This window comes from Harpia harpyja, unplaced genomic scaffold (genome assembly GCF_026419915.1).
Source record: "Harpia harpyja isolate bHarHar1 unplaced genomic scaffold, bHarHar1 primary haplotype scaffold_55, whole genome shotgun sequence".
In the NCBI taxonomy this organism is placed as follows: domain Eukaryota; kingdom Metazoa; phylum Chordata; class Aves; order Accipitriformes; family Accipitridae; genus Harpia; species Harpia harpyja.
This window is the reverse complement of record NW_026293415.1, coordinates 206110-227062: the sequence shown is the minus strand read 5'-3', so window position 1 is coordinate 227062 and position 20953 is coordinate 206110. Positions and strand designations below refer to the sequence as shown.

Genomic DNA, 20953 nt, shown 5'->3' with positions numbered 1-20953 from the left:
TCCCCAAGACATCTCCAAGGGCACTTTTCAAGGGCAAGGTCAAAGCAGGGATTACTATAAACATAAGGAGATTTCCTGAGGTTGAGCTTTGTGTTTCCTACTCTTGGGGAATTTTCAGGAGAAATGGACAAGGAGCTGTCATGCTTGAACAAGTCACTGAGACTCCTGAGCTGTAACTCTGAGGGATCAGTAAGTCTGATAGGAACCTCCTGAAGTAGAGCACAGGGACTGAGAACAACTGCCTGGCTGTGTTGGTGTCTGGGAGGCGGCATGTACAGCTGGGTAAGGGTAACTCTTTCCTGAGTGCCCATCTGCCTCTTCCCTTGTCTCTCTGAGGCAGATCCTCACTCTTTTTTTCCTTGTTTCTCCACTAGTCTGTGTTATTGCTACTGTTACCTTGTTCCTGCTGTCAGGCTCTCTGGGGGTGGGAGTTTCAGCTGCGGAGTCACACACTGATCTTGTGGGTCCTCCCATGCAGCTGTGCCCATGGGAACAAGGTTACAGGTGTCCAAGCTCTCCTCCAAGCTGTGGGCAATGCAGCCTCTGTCATTCCCTAGGAAATGAGCTGACTCTTCCTTCCTGAGATACCATCATCAGGACACTTGGCTACCTCCTTAGGGTGACCTTCCAAGCTGTGAGCTGCCCTCCAGGATGCAGGTCTGTCCCATAGCATCTTGGTGTTACCTGAATGCCCAATGCAAAAGCACAGATTCACCATGACTGAGGAAATGCTGCTGGGTTTTTGAAATGAACCATGTGTGTCCTTGGCAAGAAGTGGGGTGCAGAGACCTTGAGAAAGGGGGAGTCACTTGCTGTTGGACAGTGGGTGTCTCTGCTCTCAGTAGTGCCTGGAGTCTTTTCAGGTTAACATGGGTGTGTGATTACCCCCCGTCTCAGAAAGAAGCAAGCCCAGGGTAGCTGGCAACAAGACAGAGTGACAGACCAGCTCCCCTCGCTCTGCACTGCGGTGCAGGCACTACTCTTTCCTCGCAGGAACCGCTTTATTTTCTCTGAGTGCAGCAGAAATGATGAGGGTTTCTGAAATCCAAGAATATTACCAGGTGAGATGGGGGAGAGTTGTAAAAAAACCCTTCTCAGACAATGCTTTGATTGTGGTTTCTTAGCACTGGGAGTGTAGATGTTGACAAACACTTTTACATTAGGAGTGTTTTCATCTGAGCAATTCAAACAGCAGAACTGACCCCCCTGACTGACACCATTCCCAGATATCCACTGCTGCAGAGCAGGGCTGATTCCTTGGCAGCCAGTAGGCACAGGTCCTGATCCTCACGGCACACTCAGCAAAGCACCAACCAGAGCTCCAGCAATGGTGCTCAAAATAGATCTCGTTGAAATGAAAAAGATGCAGTGAGTATGTAGTGTGAGAAATGTCTTTGATATTACTCAGAGAATAATGCCCTAACTTGTCACTGTCCTTGCCTCCCTGTTCTGTCCTCCACACCCAGAGGCAGCAGATGTCCAACAGCAGCTCCATCACTGAGTTCCTCCTCCTGGCATTTGCAGACACGCGGGAGCTGCAGCTCTTGCACTTCTGGCTCTTCCTGGGCATCTACCTGGCTGCCCTCTTGGGCAATGGCCTCATCATCACCGCCGTAGCCTGTGACCACCGCCTCCACACACCCATGTACTTCTTCCTCCTCAATCTCTCCTTCCTTGACCTGGGATCCATCTCCACCACTGTCCCCAAAGCTATGGCCAACTCCCTCTGGGACACCAGGGCCATCTCCTATGTAGGATGTGCTGCACAGGTCTTTCTGTTCATCTTTTTGATGTCAGCAGAGTATTTTCTTCTCACCGTCATGGCCTATGACCGCTACGTTGCCATCTGCAAACCCCTGCACTACGGGACCCTCCTGGGCAGCAGAGCTTGTGTCCACATGGCAGCAGCTGCCTGGGGCACTGGTTTCCTCACTGCTGTGCTGCACACTGCCAATACATTTTCACTACCCCTCTGCCAAGGCAATGCTGTGGAGCAGTTCTTCTGCGAAATCCCCCAGATCCTCAAGCTCGCCTGCTCAGATGCCTATCTCAGGGAAGTTGGGGTACTTGTAGTTGCTGTCTGTTTTGTATTTGGGTGTTTTGTTTTCATTGTGCTGTCCTATGGGCAGATCTTCAGGGCTGTGCTGAGGATCCCCTCTGAGCAGGGACAGCACAAAGCCTTTTCCACCTGCCTCCCTCACCTGGCTGTGGTCTCCTTGTTTGTAAGCACTGCCATGTTTGCCTACCTGAAGCCCCCCTCCATCTCCTCCCCATCCCTGGACCTGCTGGTGGCAGTCCTGTACTCAGTGGTGCCTCCAGCCTTGAACCCCCTCATCTACAGCATGAGAAACCATGAGATCAAGGATGCCCTGAGAAAACTAATCACTGGATGCTTTTCAGAATGAATAAACTGCCTGTAGTCTTTTGCATAGGACTCATACATCATTACAAGCTCAGCCTGTCTTCTGGTGGGTTTTTTAGGCTGATTTTTTGTTTTGAGTGTGGTTTTTGATTGCTCTTTTTGCTTTGTTTTACTTATCTGAATGGTTTCCACAAAGAAATGTTTCTTCCTCTGGTTTCTAATTCACATTCTATCCAGATTTTGTGTGTACCGCAAGCTGTGCAAATGAGGACCCATACCCTATGTGAGTTTAACCAAAATAAAGGGCCCTTCAGTAACTTGTTTTTCTGAGATCCTTCCTCCAAGACCTTCTCTGCAGCTGCAGGGAGCAGTGCCTGTGTGCAGAGGGGAAGATGAAAAGAGTTCCGCCACAGTAGCACTGCCAGGGAGCACCAGTGCTTGGTCTTTCCCGAGCTGCTCTCTTCCCACTTCCATGCTTTCCTTCTGAACCCTTTGGTTGGTGGAAGGCCTGAGTGCTCTTCAAGCATGGTTACAGTCCTGCTGTGTGGCAGGCCTGTGGCCGCAGGCAAGGACAGGCAGTGGGCACTTGTGTGACAGAGCTGGCCTCCATAGCAGCATTTCCATCATGCAAGGGGATCTCCTCAGGCCTTTTGCCACGGATGCCCCCCCACCCCTGGGGCTCACCCTTCTCCACCCCCGAGGAGCTGCTGTGCCCTTCAGAGGGTCTGGGGCTGTGGGGTGAGTGCCCAGAGCTCTGCAGCACCCTGTGGTGGGCACTGCTGTGGGGCCATGCCAGACTGGGCTGCACTGGGGAGACGGCAGAAGGGGTGGAGGGAGGTCAGGGGAGGTGGGGAGAGTTTAGGGGGAGCTGGTCTGAGCTGGAAAGTGCCCCGGAGAGAAAAATATCAGTGTATAGCTTGCAGTGTGTGACCATGCAGGGTGAGGACTGACACCGGGGGTTTCTGGTGCACAGGCAGGGCTTGTGGCAAGCATGGAAGACATGCTGGTGCAGAGGACAGGAGGCCTGTCTGTGCCCTTGGTGGTGTGGTCAGACAGGGAAGGTGCCTCAGGTTTTTTGTCACCCCCAGCGTGGGAAGGGATTATAGAAAACACTGTGTCCAGATTTCAGATCCCTATATAGGAAAGATGTTGGCAAGCTGGAGCCAGTTTAGCAAAGAGCCCCCATAATGGTCCGAGGGAGGAAGACTTTACTTGTGAGGAGAGGCTGAGGGAGCTGGGCTTGTCCAGCCTGGAGAAAGGAAGATCTTGGGTGAAGTATGTAGCAGCATTGCAGTGTTCCCAGGAAGACTGAGTCAGGCTCGTGTCCATGGTACAAGACACAAGGACAAGAGGCAATGGGCTGAAACAAGGGGGTTAGTGCACATATAGAGAAATACTTTTCCAACATGAGGATAGCCAAAGGCTGGAAGCTGTTTCCCAGGGAGTTTGTGCCAGCTCTATCCCAGACAGTGACCAAGGCGTCTTTGGATAAAGCCCTGAGTAATCTGGTCTAGCCCTGCTTTGAGCAGGAGGTTTTTTCCAGAAAGTTCCTGAGGTCCCTTCCAGCCTGAAAGATGCTGTTCTTCCTTCCCCTTCATGTTTTCAAATGAGGGAAAGCTCTTAGGATCTCCCTGGCCACAGAAATAATTCACATCAGGTGCAGGGCTGATTTATATGTGCCCCCATACATACAGCTCTGACCATATCAAGAATCCTTCAATAGGTGCTTGTGTGATTTCCTCAGGACTATCAGTATCTTTTAAGAAAAAAAAAAAAAAAAAAAAGAAAACCAAGTCATTCATCTTCCAAAACATAAATATATGCAACACAGCATTCTGCATCTATGGTAGCAGACTTGAAGTAGTGGAAGGGGTAGTGGGGCATCCTGCTGAAGTGAAATAAGTTACATTTCGATTTTAAGGTGGCAGAAAGAGGACATGTATTTCAGGGCCGGCATACAGAGAGAAATAGAAGATTCAAGCAAGTGTGGGGCTGTGGCAGTTTGGGTGCGAGAAGAGCATGATCAGGGTATTGGAAGAAGGCAGACAGGTTGTGGGCAACTCACAGGCATCGACCAATCCTTGCTTAACCACAGCTTTGTGTTTGAAGCAACAGCCAGTAAGGACAGAAAGGCATCAGTATGGCTTGGGAGATCCCAGGGTCCGAGTGCGGTGGGGAAATGGGGACGTAGCAAAAGTCTGCCGGGAAACCAGCACAGGCATAGGACAGTGTAGGACAGCCTGCAATGGGGATGATCAAGGGCATTGCAGCAGGTGAGATCACCACCAGCCAACACAAGTGAGATCCTAATCCTCTCCACCCTGGCTGCTGTCTCTTCCACTGAGGCCCATGAGAAGACACCAGGTTCTTACAGCCCCAGGGCATTGTTGCCTTCTCACTCACTCTCTGTCCAGCCGATCCTGTCCTGCACTCAGCAATGCACACCGCCACATCCCACTGCTCCCTGGACGAGCCGCAAGCATCCCGTGAGGTAACGGGTCCCCTTTCCCAGAGGATAGGGGTCAGGGCTTGGCTGTCCTGCTTGGTGAAACACAACAAGGTTTTCACAGCCACATTCCACGCATGATTTTCCACCTCTAAGCAGTGCCTTTGCCTTCCTGCTTCACCAGCCCCCAGGGATGGTCCCTTTTCTGGTCATTCCCTCCATGGCCTTTTCAGGGATGGCCCTCACTGGAGCCCACTAACACGCTCGGAAACTTGGAGGATTGCTGCTGACTTTGAAGTCTCTAGGGGCTTCTTCAATCTTTCAGGATCTACAGTTCAGGAAGTCAGCACCAGAGGGCTCATTAACATGCAAAGCACCCTGACAAGTCAAGTTTCTGTGCATCATTTTCCTTTAAGCCTTCAATTCTGATGTAGTTAATGAGAGCAGTTTCAGGAGTGTAATCAAAGTGAAATGATATGAACACTAAACACCACCAAAAAGAAAGGGTTTCTTTTTCTCCACGCTATTTTTCTGCTTATACCTGAATTGATATTATCAATCTCTAATTGATATTGATCCTGTGTGTCTCCTAATGCAGTCTAAATAGATATGAAAATCCAGAGCCTTCATGTTCTGCAACCTATGGTCAGTCTTCATCCCTACCCCCAACCTACCATGTCTCTCATCAGCCACCTGGGACTTGGAGCAGCCCTGTTCCAGTCTGGGTGTTCTCCACTGAAGACTATAGCTGCATGTTTCAGCCTGTTGGCACCAATTCTCACCTGTTTTACTTGGAGAATGAGACGCACACAGACACAGAAGGGTGTTTAATTGCCAACAAGCAAAAACAAAGGAAGGCAGAGTTCAATAAAAAATAAAAGACATTCTTAAACTAAGTATTAAGTCCACATTACCTCCACTGAAACCTGCTTCCCACAGAGGATAACCTTAAACCAACAGAAAACACATTTTGTGTTTAGTCTGAGGTTCCAATACCTCCCCAAACATTCCCTGTCCTTGACTTTATTTGTTTGTCTATATTTGCTCTTTTGCAGACAGCGTGTCACACACTGAAGTCAGGAGCTCCCTCAATTCGCAGAGGGAAGCAAAGAGACAAAGGGAATGAAATGTTCCCTTCCGAATAGCCAAATCTGCACTAACCCCAACATATCTGGGTTATAGGCACATCTTCAAGCAGACTCCGCATCATAAAGACAGACTTGTTTTTCATTCACTGCATGGAAAATTACAGGTGATGCCATTGTAGGTGAAGGCAGGGATGAGAGTGATCACCTCTAACACTAGACACCTTGGGTGCAATTGCCCAGGCTTCCCTTGCTAGTCAAGGGAGAGAAATCACTTGTCTCAGCCAAGAGGCTTTGATGCACCCTGCCTGTCCACCAGCTCATGCTCCAGAAGTTCTGCCATCAGTGTGCATCACATTTCTATGTCCCACATGAGGTCTTCAGCTACCTCAGGGTATCTTGGAGGTGGTGGCCACCTCTGTGTGGACAACTGCATCAACCCGTAAGTGGAGATGATAGGTATAAGTTGAAACATATGCAGAAAAGAGCTTGGTGTAATAAGTGTGTAAGAAGTCTTCATTTCCAGAGTTTTGAGGGTTTTCTATAAATCCTCATGATTGTTTTCTCTATTGGCCATTGACATGGAACAGCAAGCTGATTACCCTTTCTCTCCCTCTACGTAAATCTAGATTTATACAGTCATTTCTAAAATGCATTACCTATGAAGACTTTGAATGGCACAACTGTTCTCAGGACAAGTTTATATTAAAACATTTGACATTTGCATTTCATATCTAAACAGAGCTGAGAGCAGTGGGGGTTGGAGAGCTTAGATAGAGCCCACTATTATTTCTTTGCTATCAAGCAATGTCCAAAATTGGTAGCAGTTCCCACCTATCATCCCTTTTTTGAGGTGGCCAAATCTTTATGGGCTATACAGTGGCATAACATCATGGCCGTCCAAGTGCCAGACCCCAACCGATACACCACAGAGGCCCAGAGCACAGCCGATGAAAGGAAATGGTATTCCTGTCTGATAACCTGATAAACTTCTCCAATGCAATAACTGCCTTGGTAGATGAGTAAGGCTTTTGACACTGTCTCCCATAAAATCCTCATAGAGAAGCTGCTGAAGCAGAGGCTGGATGAGCAGACAGTGAGGTGGATTGAAAAACTGGCTGAATGGCCGGCCCCACAGAATGGTGATCAGTGGCACAAGGTCTCCCTGGCGGCAGGTCACCAGTGGCGCACTGCAGGTGTCAATACTGGGTCCAGTCCTGTCCCTTCAAACCTCTACTGTAATTTTGTGGTCCTGTGATATCCTTCAGGGAAATCAGCGCTACCGGACACCTCTCTGAATTGTCAGTGCACTGATGTGCGCAGCATGCTCAACAAAAGGGAGGAATTAGTTGTCTGTGTGTGGTTACAGTGAGCGACAGTCTCATGTGGATAGCAGAGACGGTGTGAGAGAGCACACAGCAGGACTGCAGCCAGGGATGGACAGGTTTGTAAGGCAAGGAGGGGGAGAGGGGGGAGATGCCCTTTACGATAGAGAGAGCAGTGGGAATGCATGGGTCTCTGCCTTGGGACAGGTGATGGGCCTTCTGTGAGCTCATGGGTCAAGATCAGAAGTCACACCAACACTTTCCCAACAGAGCACCATAACAGACAGAACCCAAGTCATGGACTAAATGAACTCGATGGACTTTTTGTGGCCATTTTACAGGAGTGGTCCATAGAGTAAGGGAATGATATGTGTGTTTAAATGAAAGGCTGGGAAGGGGGAGTGATGGTTACTGAGTTTGTATTGGATAGTGTGAGACCTGAGCATGCTGTGAGCGGTATGGAATAAGAGGGGAAGCTTGTCCTGGTTTTGGCTGGGATGGAGTTAATTTTCTTCATAGCAACTCATATGGGGCTGCGTGTTTTGGATTTGTGACCAAAACAGTGTTGATAACACAGGGATGTGTTAGTTACTGCTGAGCAGTGCTTGCACACCATCGAGGCCTTTTCAGCTTCTAACACCACCCCACCATTCAGGTGGCTGGGCGTGCACAAGAATTTGGCAGGGGACACAGCTGGGACAGCTGACCCCAGCTAACCAAAGGGATATTCTAGTCCATTAGATGTCACGCTCAGCAATAAAAACTGGAGAAAGAAGGAGGAAGGGGGAACATTCAGAGTTACGGTGTCTGCCTTCCTAAGTAACCGTTACACCTGATGGAGCCCTGCTTTCCTTGAGAAGGCTGAACGTCTGCCTGCAGATGGGAAGGAGTGGATTAATTCCTTCTTTTGCTTGGTGCTCATGCACAGCTTTGCTTTACCTATTAAACTGTCCTTATCTGAGCCCATGAGTTTTCTCACTTTTACCCTTCTGATTGTCTCCCCCATCCCACTGGCGTCGAGTAAGCAAGTGGCTCTGTGGGGCTGAGCTGCCTACTATGATTAACCACAACACTCCAGCCTCTCTAGGTCTCTCTGGAGTGCAGTAGTGCCCTCCAGCATATTGACTCGTTCTTCCATGGTTTAGTGGCATCTGCAAACCTGACAGGAGTGCACTCCATCAGTTGCTCCAGGGCATTGGTAAAGACATTAACCAGGACAGATGCCAGGACGCACACTTACAGTTCTCCAGGTGTTACTGGTCAGCAGGCAGAGAACCACTCATTCACCTCAACCCTCCAAACCCCACCATCCAACCAGCCATCCAGACTGTAATGTCTTTACTTGAATACCAGAATAGGCAAGCATATACTGGGGAATAGTGTTGAAAGCCTTGCTGAAATCCAGGGAAATGATGGCTACTGCTCTCCTCTCATCCAGAAAAGCAGTCCTCTTCATCACAGAAAGATGCTAGGATGCTCAGGCATGACCTACCCGTGGTAATTCAAATCACTTTCCCTTTCATGTTCCCAGAAATGGGATTCAGAAGGACAAAGGCTGTGACACACCCCTCACCAAAGTGAGGTGAAACAGCCTTTAGTTCCCCAGCTGGTCCTTTGGACCTTGCTGGAAGATGCATGCATCTCTTGTTCTTTGCAAGTCATCTGGGACCTCCCCTGGTCTTCATGACGGTTCCAAGATGATGCAGAGTGTCCTTACAATGGCATTGGCTGGCTCTCTCAGCACCCTTGGATGCAGGCTGTCTAAAGGGGTGCGTTTGCTCAAGTAGCCCCTGACTTGGTCCTCATCCACTGCTGGCTGTTCTCCTCCTCTTTGAGTCCTGCCTGAGGGCAACAGAAACGTGGGAGACCTTGCAGGGGAAGACAGAGGAAAAGAAGTCGTAGTGTACGTCAGACCTACCTGCATTTACTCTTTCTAAATTCAGTAGTGGCCCAATTTACTTTTCTTTGTTTTTCAACTGTTAAGGAAGCAGTAGTGGCTCATCTTGTTGCCCTTGACATCCCTTGCTAGCTTGAACTTTGGGGGAGCTTTGAGTCTCCGAACACAATCCCTGTTTCCCCAGACAACGTTTCTAAACTCCTCCTTTGTAGCCTGTCCCTGCTTCCACCTCCTGTGTGCTGCCTTTTGGCACTGGAGCTTGGTGTTGAGGTTCCTGTTTAGCCCAGCCGGTTTCTGGACATGAAGGGTTGTTTTCCTGAGTATCAGGACAGATCCTTCCTGTGCGTGGGGGGAAGATGTCCTTAAAGGCCTTTCAGCGAGTTTAGACTTTTACCTTTCAGAGCTGCCTTCCCATGGGGTCTCCCACTACCACCAGAGCCCTGAGCAGGCCAAGGTCTGCTTCTCTGGGATCCCAAACCTGAGCTCTGCTACTCTCCAGCTTCAGTTCCCTTCAGAACTGGGACCAAGTGATTTCATTGTCACTGCAGCCAAGGCTGACACTTTAACGTCCCTGACTCAGCCTCTTGGCCTACCCGGCTGCTGTGATAAGAATTCGACCCTGAGACTCTCCAGAACCCAATAGGGCTGTTTGCACCCAGTCACTTTGCCTGTCCAGTGAGGGCAAGGTTTGCTGATCTGGAGACTTCCTCAGATTACCTACAGAAGACTTTGTCCACTTCCTCACCCTGACTGAGTGGTTCTAACTCCCACCTTCATGTCACCATCAGTGGTGCGTCATCTGTTCCTAACCCAGTAATGATTGCACAACCTGTTGTCTACCCCACCATACATATTCGAGTTGCCCCATCCTTTACAGAGGCCATGCCCCAGCCTCATTCTCCCACCTTTACCAACCATCCCCCAGTGTCTCCTAAAGAGCCTGTCTCTATCCCTCACAGCACCCAAAATTGTGCAACCTGCCCCAGCACGTCACCACAGGGGTTCCCTCAGAAGCTCTGTGATGGAATAAGGGGCTCCAGATCCAACCCCCTGTGTCTCAAACTGAGGGCCTAGATGCACATTTGGTTTGCAGCCACTCACCAAAGACTTCTCTCATGGGGGAAACTGGAACCAAGCACCCCGGGGCCCCACGTATGCAAAGGCCTTGCTTCAGAGCAAACACTTGCTGGGAAGGATGGCAGGTGGCAATGTAGTGATGAAATGAGATGCTTACAAAGACAACAAGCCGGGCAGTTCCAGTGCCAGAGAAAAACAGGCCAGGGCCATGCCAGGCTTGCAAGAGAGGAGTTTGCTGCCTGAGGTGACTCTGCAGGACCTTGTGCCAATCTCCAGGAACACAAGGTTCCCCTGAGAAAGTCCCTGGGTGAGATAAGCCTGCAATCCAGCAAGGCGGTGGACATCAGTGGCATGTGTTTTCTTCATAGCATCATTAGGTGTGTAGAGGACAAGGGAGAAGAGAATTGTGGGGGGTTGAGAGTACAGGGACATGAGCGGAGACCCCGGTGTGATGTGCCTCCCAATCATGCAGGGCCCCTTGGTGTAGACAAGATGGACCTTGCCACGATGCTGGCATTCAGGTGCTGGCAAAAAGACACAAGACCCTTTGGGAGGCCCTGGTGTTTTTCTCCAGCTCCCTCTCCGGTGGAACATGGCTTTCCTGGAGGTCCTGTGCCATATTTGCCAGGCACATGCCACTGTACTAGGTAGCCCAGGCACTCGCCATGGCACTAGAGGCCATTCTTATGCCATTTCAAAGAGAGCCTTGACATAATATCAGTGCCTGCCATGCAGGGATATGCTCATGTCTGAGTTTTGCAGTGAGCTGAGCTCTAGTGAGTGCAGTGGAGGGTGCCTAGACAGATCTGACCATCCTTCTGGTGCATGCCTCCTTTTGGTCATCTGAAAGACCAGCAGCTGCCATGGAAATGTGAGTCTAACTGACATTCAGGTGCCCTAAACATTGGGTGTAATCTGAGGTCACCAAGGGACCCCTCTCCACAACCCCACAGCTGATGCTTAGGCAGTTGTGGGTGTCCCAGCTATATTCCACCAGAGCTTGCAGACACGTACACAAGTTTTTGACCACCCCTGGCACCTCAAACGCCACTGGCTGTTTCTGTGTGAGCAGCTGACAACCACCCTGCATCCCCATGGATCCCAGCGGGAGCTCAGGGCAGGGGCTGGCCTGCGGGCACCTATTTTGCACAAACTGCGCTGGAGCAAGGTTGTAAAAGACCTTTAAGATCATCGAGTCCAACCATTAACCTAACACTGCCGAGTCCACCACTAAACCGCGGCCCTAAGTGCCACATCTAGACATTTTTTAAATAACTCCAAGGATGGTGAGTCAACCACTTCCCCGGGCAGCCTGTTCCAATGCTTGATGACCCTTTTGGTGAAGAAATTTTTCCTAATATCCAGCCTAGGAATATTGATTTTTGTCAGGAGGTCCTTTCTCATCCATACCAGCTTGCTTGACTTCCTGCCTGTCTGGGTGTACTGTTCTGGTGCTTCAAGAAGAAAGCCTTGACCATCAAAGAGCTGTCCCCTCTTCTCTGCAGGACCATATCCCATGGGATTCTGTCAAGGATGTCCCTTGGCAGACCAAAGCCTGCTCTCCCGAAGTGCTGCTCTTTGCCTTGTTCCCTTCTCTCAGGAGCCTCAACTCTGCTTTCTCACCCCTGACTATTACACCCCTGAGCAGCTCTTCCTTGTTTCCAAGGATGACATCCTGCAGGAAACTGGCTCCTCAGGCACCCTTGCCACGAAGATGCTGTCAATGAACTCCAAAAACCTCCTGGATGGCTTTCACCTCGCTGTGTTGCCCCTTCAGCAAATTTCAGGGCAGTTTTGGTCTGCCATGAGGACCAGGGGCTGCAAACAGGAGGCTTCTTCCAGTTGTCTGAAGAAGGCCTCACCTGTTTTTTCTTCCTGATCAGGAGGTCTACAGCACACAGCCACCCACCACAATGTTGCTTATGTTCTTCTGGCCTCTCATGCGGACTGTCCAACTGTCTGTATCCAGCAGTGCTCCATGCATTCCTGCTGCTCTCTCACATAAAAGGCAACTTCCCTTCCAGGTCCAGACCGATGGCTTTATCAGCACCTGACCCCCCCAAACCCCTCAGTTTCTCCAGGAGGTGTTTTGGGCCACATTATCCATCCAGTAGCCAACTCACAGACTCTCAGGGCTCTCCAATATGCAGTCCAGGCTTATGGTCTCTAAAATAACTGGCTCTCAGGCCTCTTTTTATACTTGCTGGCTGCTTTGGTTTGATATTTGCTAGTGGTTTCACCCACTGACATACACACCGACATCTCCTGTTTTCCCCCACAACCACAGCTGGAAACTGAGAGCACAGACCCCGGAAAGCACCTTTCCTCCCAAGTAGCCCCTGCCTTGACGTGCTTCTGGAAAAGTCCCCCTGGGGTGATCTGGAGCTGTGAGCAGCCCTGACCTATGCAGCACTCTCTCAGCAGCAGAAAGACCCTGCCTTGCTCTGCTGGCAGGTTGCTCCATCCACCCACAGCTTCTCCCCGCAGGGCCATGGAGAGATCCCTGGGCAGGCTGAGTGCTGACCCTGGCAGGCGGCAGAGTCCCTGCCCCAGCACACAGCCCCCTGGGGTGCAGGGACCCTGCTCAGAAGGACAGCCCTGGGCACCCCTGGCTGCACACCCAGCTTCACACTCCGCAGCCATCCCCAGGAGAAGGCAGCCTCATGCCCTGAACCTCTGATGGTGCAGCAGGGAAGCTCTTCTCTAGAGCATGTCCTCCTCCACCCTAAAGAAACCTTGAGAGCTGTCCTGCCACATCCTAGACACTGCAGCAAGGTGTGCCATTTCTGGGAAACCTAAAGTGAAAATTCAGATAGTGACCACTCAGCAGTGGTAATTTGTGACCAAGCATTTATCTGGCATGGAGGGCAAGAAGTCCCAACAGCAGAAGGGGTTAAACTGGCTGGAAGCAGGAATGCCAGAGAGAGAAGGACTCCCTGTCAGGGAGTGGTTTCCCTTGGTGATGAGATAAGGAGCAGCCACAGTATTGTCTTGTAGCCACTCTGAAATGGGAGGCTCAGGGGAAACTTTGGGCAGCAGAGCTGGGCTGGGCGAGGGACCCAAAGCCAGGCTGAGGTGTTGTCCTGGTTTCAGCTGGGATAGAGTTAATTGTCTTCCTAGTAGCTGGTACAGTGCTATGTTTTTGATTTTGGTATGAGAAGAATGTTGATAACACACTGATGTTTTCAGTTGTTGCTAAGTAATGTTTAGTCTCAAGTCAAGGATTTTTCAGCTTCTCATGCCCAGCCAGCGAGAAAGCTGGAGGGGCACAAGAAATTGGGAGAAGACACAGCAAGGGCAGCTGACCCAAAGTGGCCAACGGGGTATTCCATACCATGTGACGTCACATCTAGTACATAAACTAGGGGGAACAGGGGTGGGGGGATCGCCGCTCCGGGACTAACTGGGCGTCGATTGGCAGGGTGGTGAGCAATTGCATTGTGAACCATCTGTATATTCCAATCCTTTTATTAGTGTCATCATTATCATTATTAGTTTCTTCTTTTCTTTCCTATTAAACTGTTCTTATCTCAACCCACAAGTTTTACTTTTTTTGCCAATTCTCTCTCCCGATCCCACTGGGAGGGGGGAAGTGAGTGAGAGGCTGTGTGGTGCTTAGCTGCTGCGCTTTGCAGAGGAGCTGCTCCTGGGCAGAGCTGTCTCTCTGCAGTACTGTCTCCTTGTAATGAGCTCCCTCAATGCCAGGAGCCCAGCCCAGCTCAGCAGCAGAGGACCAGCCCAAGGCAGCACTTTCTCTGCCCCCTTTGGGCTGCCTCTGGGTGTCCCTGGGGCTCCAGGGGAACCTGCTGGAAAACAGGCTGAAGCAATCACTGGTGTTGCCTCCCTCAGCTGGGGAGAGACACTTCTTTCCTGAAATAAAATTCTCCTCTCAGAGACAAAGTTACATCTACATGCCACATTTTTTGGTTGTATTGTTAGACAGGATACCCAGAGAGAGGCAGGCAGGGATCTCCTTTACCCCTGCTGAGGGAAGGGATCCATGGGTCAATGGAGGCATCTCATCCTGCGTTTCTACTCATGGCATTTGAAGGAGGCTCAGCTCCCTCCCATGCACACCACAAAGCCACAGGAGGTGGGATTCCTCTTGCCTCAGTTCAGGTGTGAGCAAAATAGACACCTGCATGTGAGCTCCTTGTCTCAGCTCCCATCTGAATTAATGGAGAGGAAAGGCAGGAGTCAGGTGTTCAGATGCAAATCCCTGGTGACATTTGAACTGCCAGAGGTGGTCCAAGATACATGTAGGTAACAGCAAAGTTCATAGAGACAGGGCAACATCTTGGGAATCATGTATGAGCCTGGTGGGAAATTCCTTTGGCCAAGTGACATGACAGCTTATGCCCAACTAAAGGCCAAAAGGACCTTTTCCTACTCCTTAGCTTCATGGCACTTGATACAGGTATTCATATGAACAACTGCAGTCATGTACCATAGCGAGAGCTGAGTCTCTCTCTTTTCCATCAGCTGAATTTACTATGCCTCCACTGACTGTAATGGCATGTGTCCCATGTTTGTCCCCACACTGCCTAACAGAATTCAGGGCAGGTACTCTATTTAATGTCCAAATCCAGGGCCACAGAGCTACACGAGATGCCAAGGCTGGCAGGGACCTCATAGGAGCTCCAGGAAAGCAATTCCCATTCAGGGTTGGGTGCATCATGGTGGGTGCAACTGTGTTTAGTTTTTGGCCCCTCACTACAGGAAAGACATTGAGCTGCTAGAACGTGTCCAGAGGAGAGCAACAAAGTTGGTGAGGGGTCTTGAGCACAAGACTTACGAGGAGCGGCTGAATGATCTGGGGTTGTTCAGTCTAGAAAAGAGGAGGCTGAGGGGAGATCTTATCGCTCTCTACAGCTACCTGAAAGGGGGTTGTAGAGAGGTGGGTGTTGGTCTCTTCTGTCAGGTGTCTGGAGATAGGACAAGAGGAAATGGCCTCAAGTTGAGGCAAGGGAGATTTAGGTTAGATATTAGGAAAAATTTTTTTACTGAGAGGGTTGTCAGACATTGTAATAGGTTGCCCAGGGAAGTGGTTGAGTCACCATCCCTGGAGATATTCAAAAAGCGAGTGGACAGGGTACTCCAGGGCATGGTTTAGGGGGCATGGTTAATGGTTGGACTCGATGATCTTGAAGGTCTTTTCCAACCGAAATGATTCTATGATTCTATGATTCTATCATAGACGTCCCAGACGGCATCACAGAGAGTGCGATTTGGTGCCTGTTTGCCATACACTAAAGCCATCAGTCAGAGGCATCAGTCATCAGACGCCGTCAGAGAGGCAAGGTCTGCTCCTTCTCCACCCAAGAGCTGCAGGCGTTGCATGAACATGAAGCATGTCACACAGGGGTTTTCACTCACTGCCTTGATAATCCAACCAATGAAAAGACCAAGAATTTTCAGAGTGTTCCTGGATACATGTTGTCTTCAAGGACATCATCTTCCAAGCACAGCAATGGTCCATTTCAAAACTTAGTGGAAACTCAAAAAGGATTTCAAGGGCACCAAGATGAACTTTTGATACTTCGGGAACTGTTACAGAAGAAAAAGAGATAAGATAGGACCACTGCTGAAATGAGGAAATGTAGCTCTAGATAGGTCTGAGGTACTCTACGTCACAGCCTTGGTTAATACCAGCAAGGTCTCCCAGGCCTTTGAGCTGTGAGGCAGGACTCTGGAGGAGAACAACCAGCAGTGGATGGGGATCAAGCGCGGGGTTACTCAAGCAAACTGCACCCTTACCAGTCCCTGGGAACCATAGGGGCTGCATCCAAGGGTGCTGAGAGAGCGTTTTTTTCTCGAGGAGGTGCTGGTCTCTTATGACCCCAGTAAGAAAGGAACTCGGATACTGTGAGCTGCATTTTAAAATTATGTTCATCATCGTTAACACTATAAGGAGAGAACGATGCAGATCATCTTAGGCCCCTTTAGATGGTGGGAACCCCAGGTGGTGTAGCATTGAACGGGCCTTCTACCTGAATGCAGCAATCCATGCAGACCCCATCCATAGAAGGCAGTCTCCTGTTTTGGTCATTCAAGCTACTGTAGGATTTTCTTACAAGGAACAACTCTACTCATCGTCTCAACAGTCAAACAGAAATGATGTGAGAAGTCTGTGGTCCAGTACGCTGCCACAGCTGAGATGCCGTGGCCCAAATGTGCACTGCCAGGAGGAGCTGGAGACCCATGGCTTGTCACAGAACTATGATGGTTTTGGATTAAATGAGACGTGGTGGGACAGCTTGCTGAGCTGTGGTGCTGCAAAGGAGGGCTACAGGCTCTGCCCAGGGAGCAGCAGGGAGGAAAAGGACTATGTCCCTGTATGAAGGGGAAGCCTGTTTTTGTGGGGGTCCTCTCTGTGACAGACAACAGGTTGGACTAGCTTTTGTCATTTAGGATCGGAGCAGGAGTCAGCAGGAGTGACCTCGTGTTTGCAGTTACAAACTGCTTCCTCAGGAAGAGGAAACAGAAAAGGTCTTTTGTCAGCAACCCCAGGAAGTCTCCAGGTTCATGAGCAGATTCCTGTGGTGAACAACTTTAAGTACCCTGGCATGCCCTGGCAAGGCAAAGCAGCAGGGTGCCAACAGCCTGAAGTTGGCTATTGGGACAACTTCTTCAGGCAGCTGCCAGGTGGGCCACCAAGGGTGATTCTCACCTAGACCTGATCCTGGCCAACAAGGAACAGCTGGTTAGGGATGTGATGATATTTAGCATCAGTCTTGGCTGTCATGGCCATGAATTAGTGGGGGATCAGACACCAAAGGTCAGTGAGTAAGGCCAGCAGCAGAGCACAGACCTGGGACTCCAGAGGAGAAGACTTGGACACACTCAGGAGACTGAGACAAGTGGTGCCATGGGAAGCAGCTCTGAAGGGTGAAGGAGCATGGGAAATCTGATAGGCCATACAGGACAGCCTCCTTCAAGCACAAGAAGGATCTCCCCAAATACCCTTGAAGAGAAGCAACCATCTCCGGAGGCTGCTTGTGTGAACTGACTCAGCTCCAGGGTAAAAAACCAGCAGGCAGGAGGTGGAAGCAGGGAAATCTGCAGAGACAATGTAGAAACCTTGTCCAAGGATGTAGGGATGATGCCAAAGCCAAAAGGTCCCATTGTCTTGAGAGATGCAGGGCAAGATAGAGGCAGCAAGGTGAGCTGATACTAGTTCATTAACAGTAAAAGAATAGACAGGGATCATGTGGGCCTGCTGCCGAACTTCCTAAGTCTAGGAGCAGGTAAGGCTGAGGAACTTAATGACTTCTTTGGCTGTGACTTCTGCCAGGCCTTTGTGACTGGCGGCAGGACCCTGGAGGAAAACAACCAGCAGTAAGTGGGGATCAAGTCAGAGGTTACCTGAGCAACCTCAGCCTTGAGCAGCCCCTGGGAGCAGAGGGGAAACATCCAAGGCTGGGGAGGGAGGAAGCCAGTTTTGCAGCGAGGCTCACTCTGCATCACTTTTGACAGATCATGGAGATCAGGACAAGTCCCTGATGGCTTCCAAAAAAGTTGACAGCTCTCTTCCAACACAGGCCAGAGGATTACCAGGGGAACAACAGGCTGTTTAACCTCATATTGGAGAGCAGTGTGTCCCTGAGCATGTCCTCCTGGATGATATTTCTGGGAAAATGAAGAGGAAGGCAACTGGGCATGGCCAGCATGGATTTACACAGGGTGGATCATGGTAGACCAATGTCATTGCTTTCTAGGGTGAAAGGGCTAGATTTCTGGATGAGGGGAGATCAGTGGGTGTCTTTATTATTGTGTCCAGGAGATTTGGAGGGAGGGAGGGATGGGCGTATGGATGGATGGATGGGCAGATGGATGGATGGATAGATATAGAGATGGGCAGGAACTGGGATTGATAGTCAGGGTCAGAGGGTCATGAAAAATGGGTGACACACTGCCTGGAAGCCAGTAACAAGCAGGCACTGCAGATGTTTGCATCTTGACCGCATGTCTCAGCCTGGGAGATGGGGATTCCCCCTGCTGCGGGTGGCTTTGCCAGTCGAGTCACATGGGTCTAGCTGGTGCAGAATCTACTTGAAGACATGCCTGTAAGCCAAATCTGTTGGGATTTGTGGCAGTACATTCCCGCCCCAACCCCATCTTGCCAGCAGGAAACAAAACTTCTCCAGGAAGGGAGAAGGGGAAGGAAACCCTGGAGGCTGCAGGTTGAAATTTGAACTGGCCAATCGAGATGCACCAGGTACACAGAGGTGACCCTCCTAGCCAATAGAATTAAATGACCACAAGTCAGATTCGACAGGGGTATAAACGGGGTCCCGCCGGAGGACACGTTGGCAGTCCTCCTCGGAGCAGCGGGTCAGCAGTCGGGGACTCCCCCTCGGGTCGGGGCACAGCCCGAGGTAACTCCTCGAGGGAGAGAGCCCTCAGCTTTTAGGTGAGTGATACGCGCATTTTGAGCCATCACTTTAAATCTTGGGGATTCTTAAGTCGGCCGTGTAGTACTAATTCTCTTTACGTCATTGAGCCTGTGGTTTTATAAAATGTTACCGGACTTCTAACTAACTTTTGCTGAAGAATAAATCTGAGTTTTAACACCTGTTGGATTTGGTTAGTTGTGCATCTGTAACAAGGACAGAGTCTGTCTCACTGGAATGAATACCCCTGGAATGGGGTGGGTGACCCTTGACTTCACATCCCTAGTTATCTCCTGAAGCTTGAGTGTGACCTGGTGGGGATGAGCACGGAGGTTATAGACACAGGTTTAAGCCCTCAAGTCCAACACCCTCCAACTGCTGGAAATAGGGAGTCTGCTGAAGACCGGTCGATATCATTGGGCCAAAGAGAAGGATGTCAGAAATTCAAGGCTGGCCTAGGGGAGATACTGTCATTGTCTACAGCTAGCTTATGGGATAGTGCAGAGGAGAATGAGTCAGACTCTTCCCAGGTGGGCACAGTGGAAAGATGAGAAGCCATGGGAAAAAGTTGGGCCATGGGAAATTCTGACTAGGCTTAAGAGAAAGGCATCTGCACTATAAGGTCTGTCAGGCAGTGGGAACATGCACCCAGAAAGGCTGTGGGATGTCCACAATGGAGATAGTCAAGCCTCAGCTAGACGTAGTGCCATGGGGGTTTTTGGATCGTAATGGATGACTACCTAATACGGGTAGAAAAGGAAGCCTGGGCAACAGCACCCGAGGTGTCCAACATTAGAGGGGATCACTCTCATTTCTGCCTTTGCTGACAATGGAGTCACAGGTACTTTATCCTGCAGGGAATGAAAAACGAGTGGGTCTAGGTATTGCAGAGTCTGCTTGAAGACGCTCCTGTGTCCCAGATACATTGGGCTTAGTGCCCGGTTGCCTATTCAAAAGAGAGCATTTCATTCACTTTGTCTCTTTTTTCCCCCTCTGTGAATCAGGGGAGCTCGTGACTTCAATGTGTGACTTGCTGTATGCAAAGAGCGGATATGGACAGATAGAGTCCAGGGCAGGGAGTGTTTTGGGGGGGTCCTGGGATATCTGCTTACACAAAAATGTGGGTTTTGTTCATCTAAGGCTATCCGCTGTGGGAAGTGGACTTCAGAGGAGGTAACGTGGACTTAATATACAGCCGTTGAGTGTATTACATCACCGCGTGTCTGTGTGGAGCTCGTTCTCCAAGCAGGAAGGAGTTAATGCCCACGAGCTGAAACATGCAGCTACAGACTTCAGTGAAGAAAGCTCAGATTTGAACAAGGCTGCTGTAAGTGCCAGGTGGTTGAGAGGAAAGGTGGGGCTGGGGGTAGGGATGAAGAATGACCATAGATTGTTAAGACGTAAAGGGTCTTGATTTTTGTATACATTCAAACTCCATTAGGAGGATCAATATGAATTGAGGATTTCTGATATCACATGGTGCATGAGCAGAAAAATTAAGAAAAGTGGGGCAAAAAAAGAATTCTTTCTTATTGTTTAGTATTGAAATCTTTCCACTTTGACTACACTCCTGAAATCTCTCTAATTAACCACATAAGAATTGAAGACCTAAAGGAAAATTATGCACAGAGCCTTGGCTCGTTAGGGAGTTTTCATGTTAATGAGCCCTCTGGTGCCAAGTTCCTGAACTGCAGATCCTGAAAGATTGAACAAGCCTCTCAAGAAGTAAAAGTCAGCATCAAACTTGCAAGTTTTTGAGGGTGTTACTGGGCTCCAATGAGGAACACCACTGAAGAGACTGTGGAGGGAATGACCAGACAAGGAGGTTTCACCTGGGGGCTGGTGAAACAGGAAGTCAGAGACACTGGTTACAGGTGGCAGATCAATTGTGGAGGTGGCTGTGAAAGCCCTAAATGTGTTTCAGCAAGCAGGATGGCCAAGGCCTGAGCCCCAACCCCCTGGGAAGGGGGATCCTTTCCTTCATGGGATGCTTACAGCTCTTCCCGGGAGCAGTTTGATGGGAGGGGGTGTGTGATGCCGAGTGAAGGACAGCGGTAGGACACCTCCCAGGCTCTTTTGGGGGTCAGTGAGGAGGGAACAAGGGCCTAGGGCTGTAAAGAACTGGTGTCCTCGCAAGGGCTTCAGTGGAAGAGACAGCAGCCACCGTGGAGATGACAAGGACTTCAGTTCTGTTGGCAGGGAGGAGGGGGGCAGCGCACAGGGGCCCTGTTTGCACCACAGACAGTCCTACACTGTCCTATGCCTGTGCCAGTTTCCCTGCAGACTTTAGCTGCCTCCCCCTGTTTCCCCACCTCACCCTGACCTTGCGATCTCCCAAGCTTTACTGATGCCTGTGAAAGGCAAGACG

The 20953-nt window shown here is 50.1% G+C and overlaps 2 protein-coding genes across 2 annotated transcripts in view; both read left to right on the top strand.

Moving 5' to 3' along the window:
- The window catches only part of LOC128138545 (deleted in malignant brain tumors 1 protein-like), a gene marked incomplete at its 5' end in the record, with an annotated part of 387383 nt that overhangs the window by 245174 nt on the left and 121256 nt on the right, over nt 1-20953 (top strand). The gene's annotated exons all lie outside the window — the stretch shown is intronic.
- LOC128138582 (olfactory receptor 14A16-like) lies at nt 1476-2405 on the top strand. The gene has a single exon (XM_052779785.1). The coding sequence runs from the start codon at nt 1476-1478 to the stop codon at nt 2403-2405; it is 930 nt and encodes a 309-aa protein (XP_052635745.1).

What these genes read in the sequence shown, in the direction of transcription:
- LOC128138582 (XM_052779785.1), top strand. Translation starts at nt 1,476, where the DNA reads ATGTCCAACAGCAGCTCCATCACTGAGTTCCTCCTCCTGGCATTTGCA.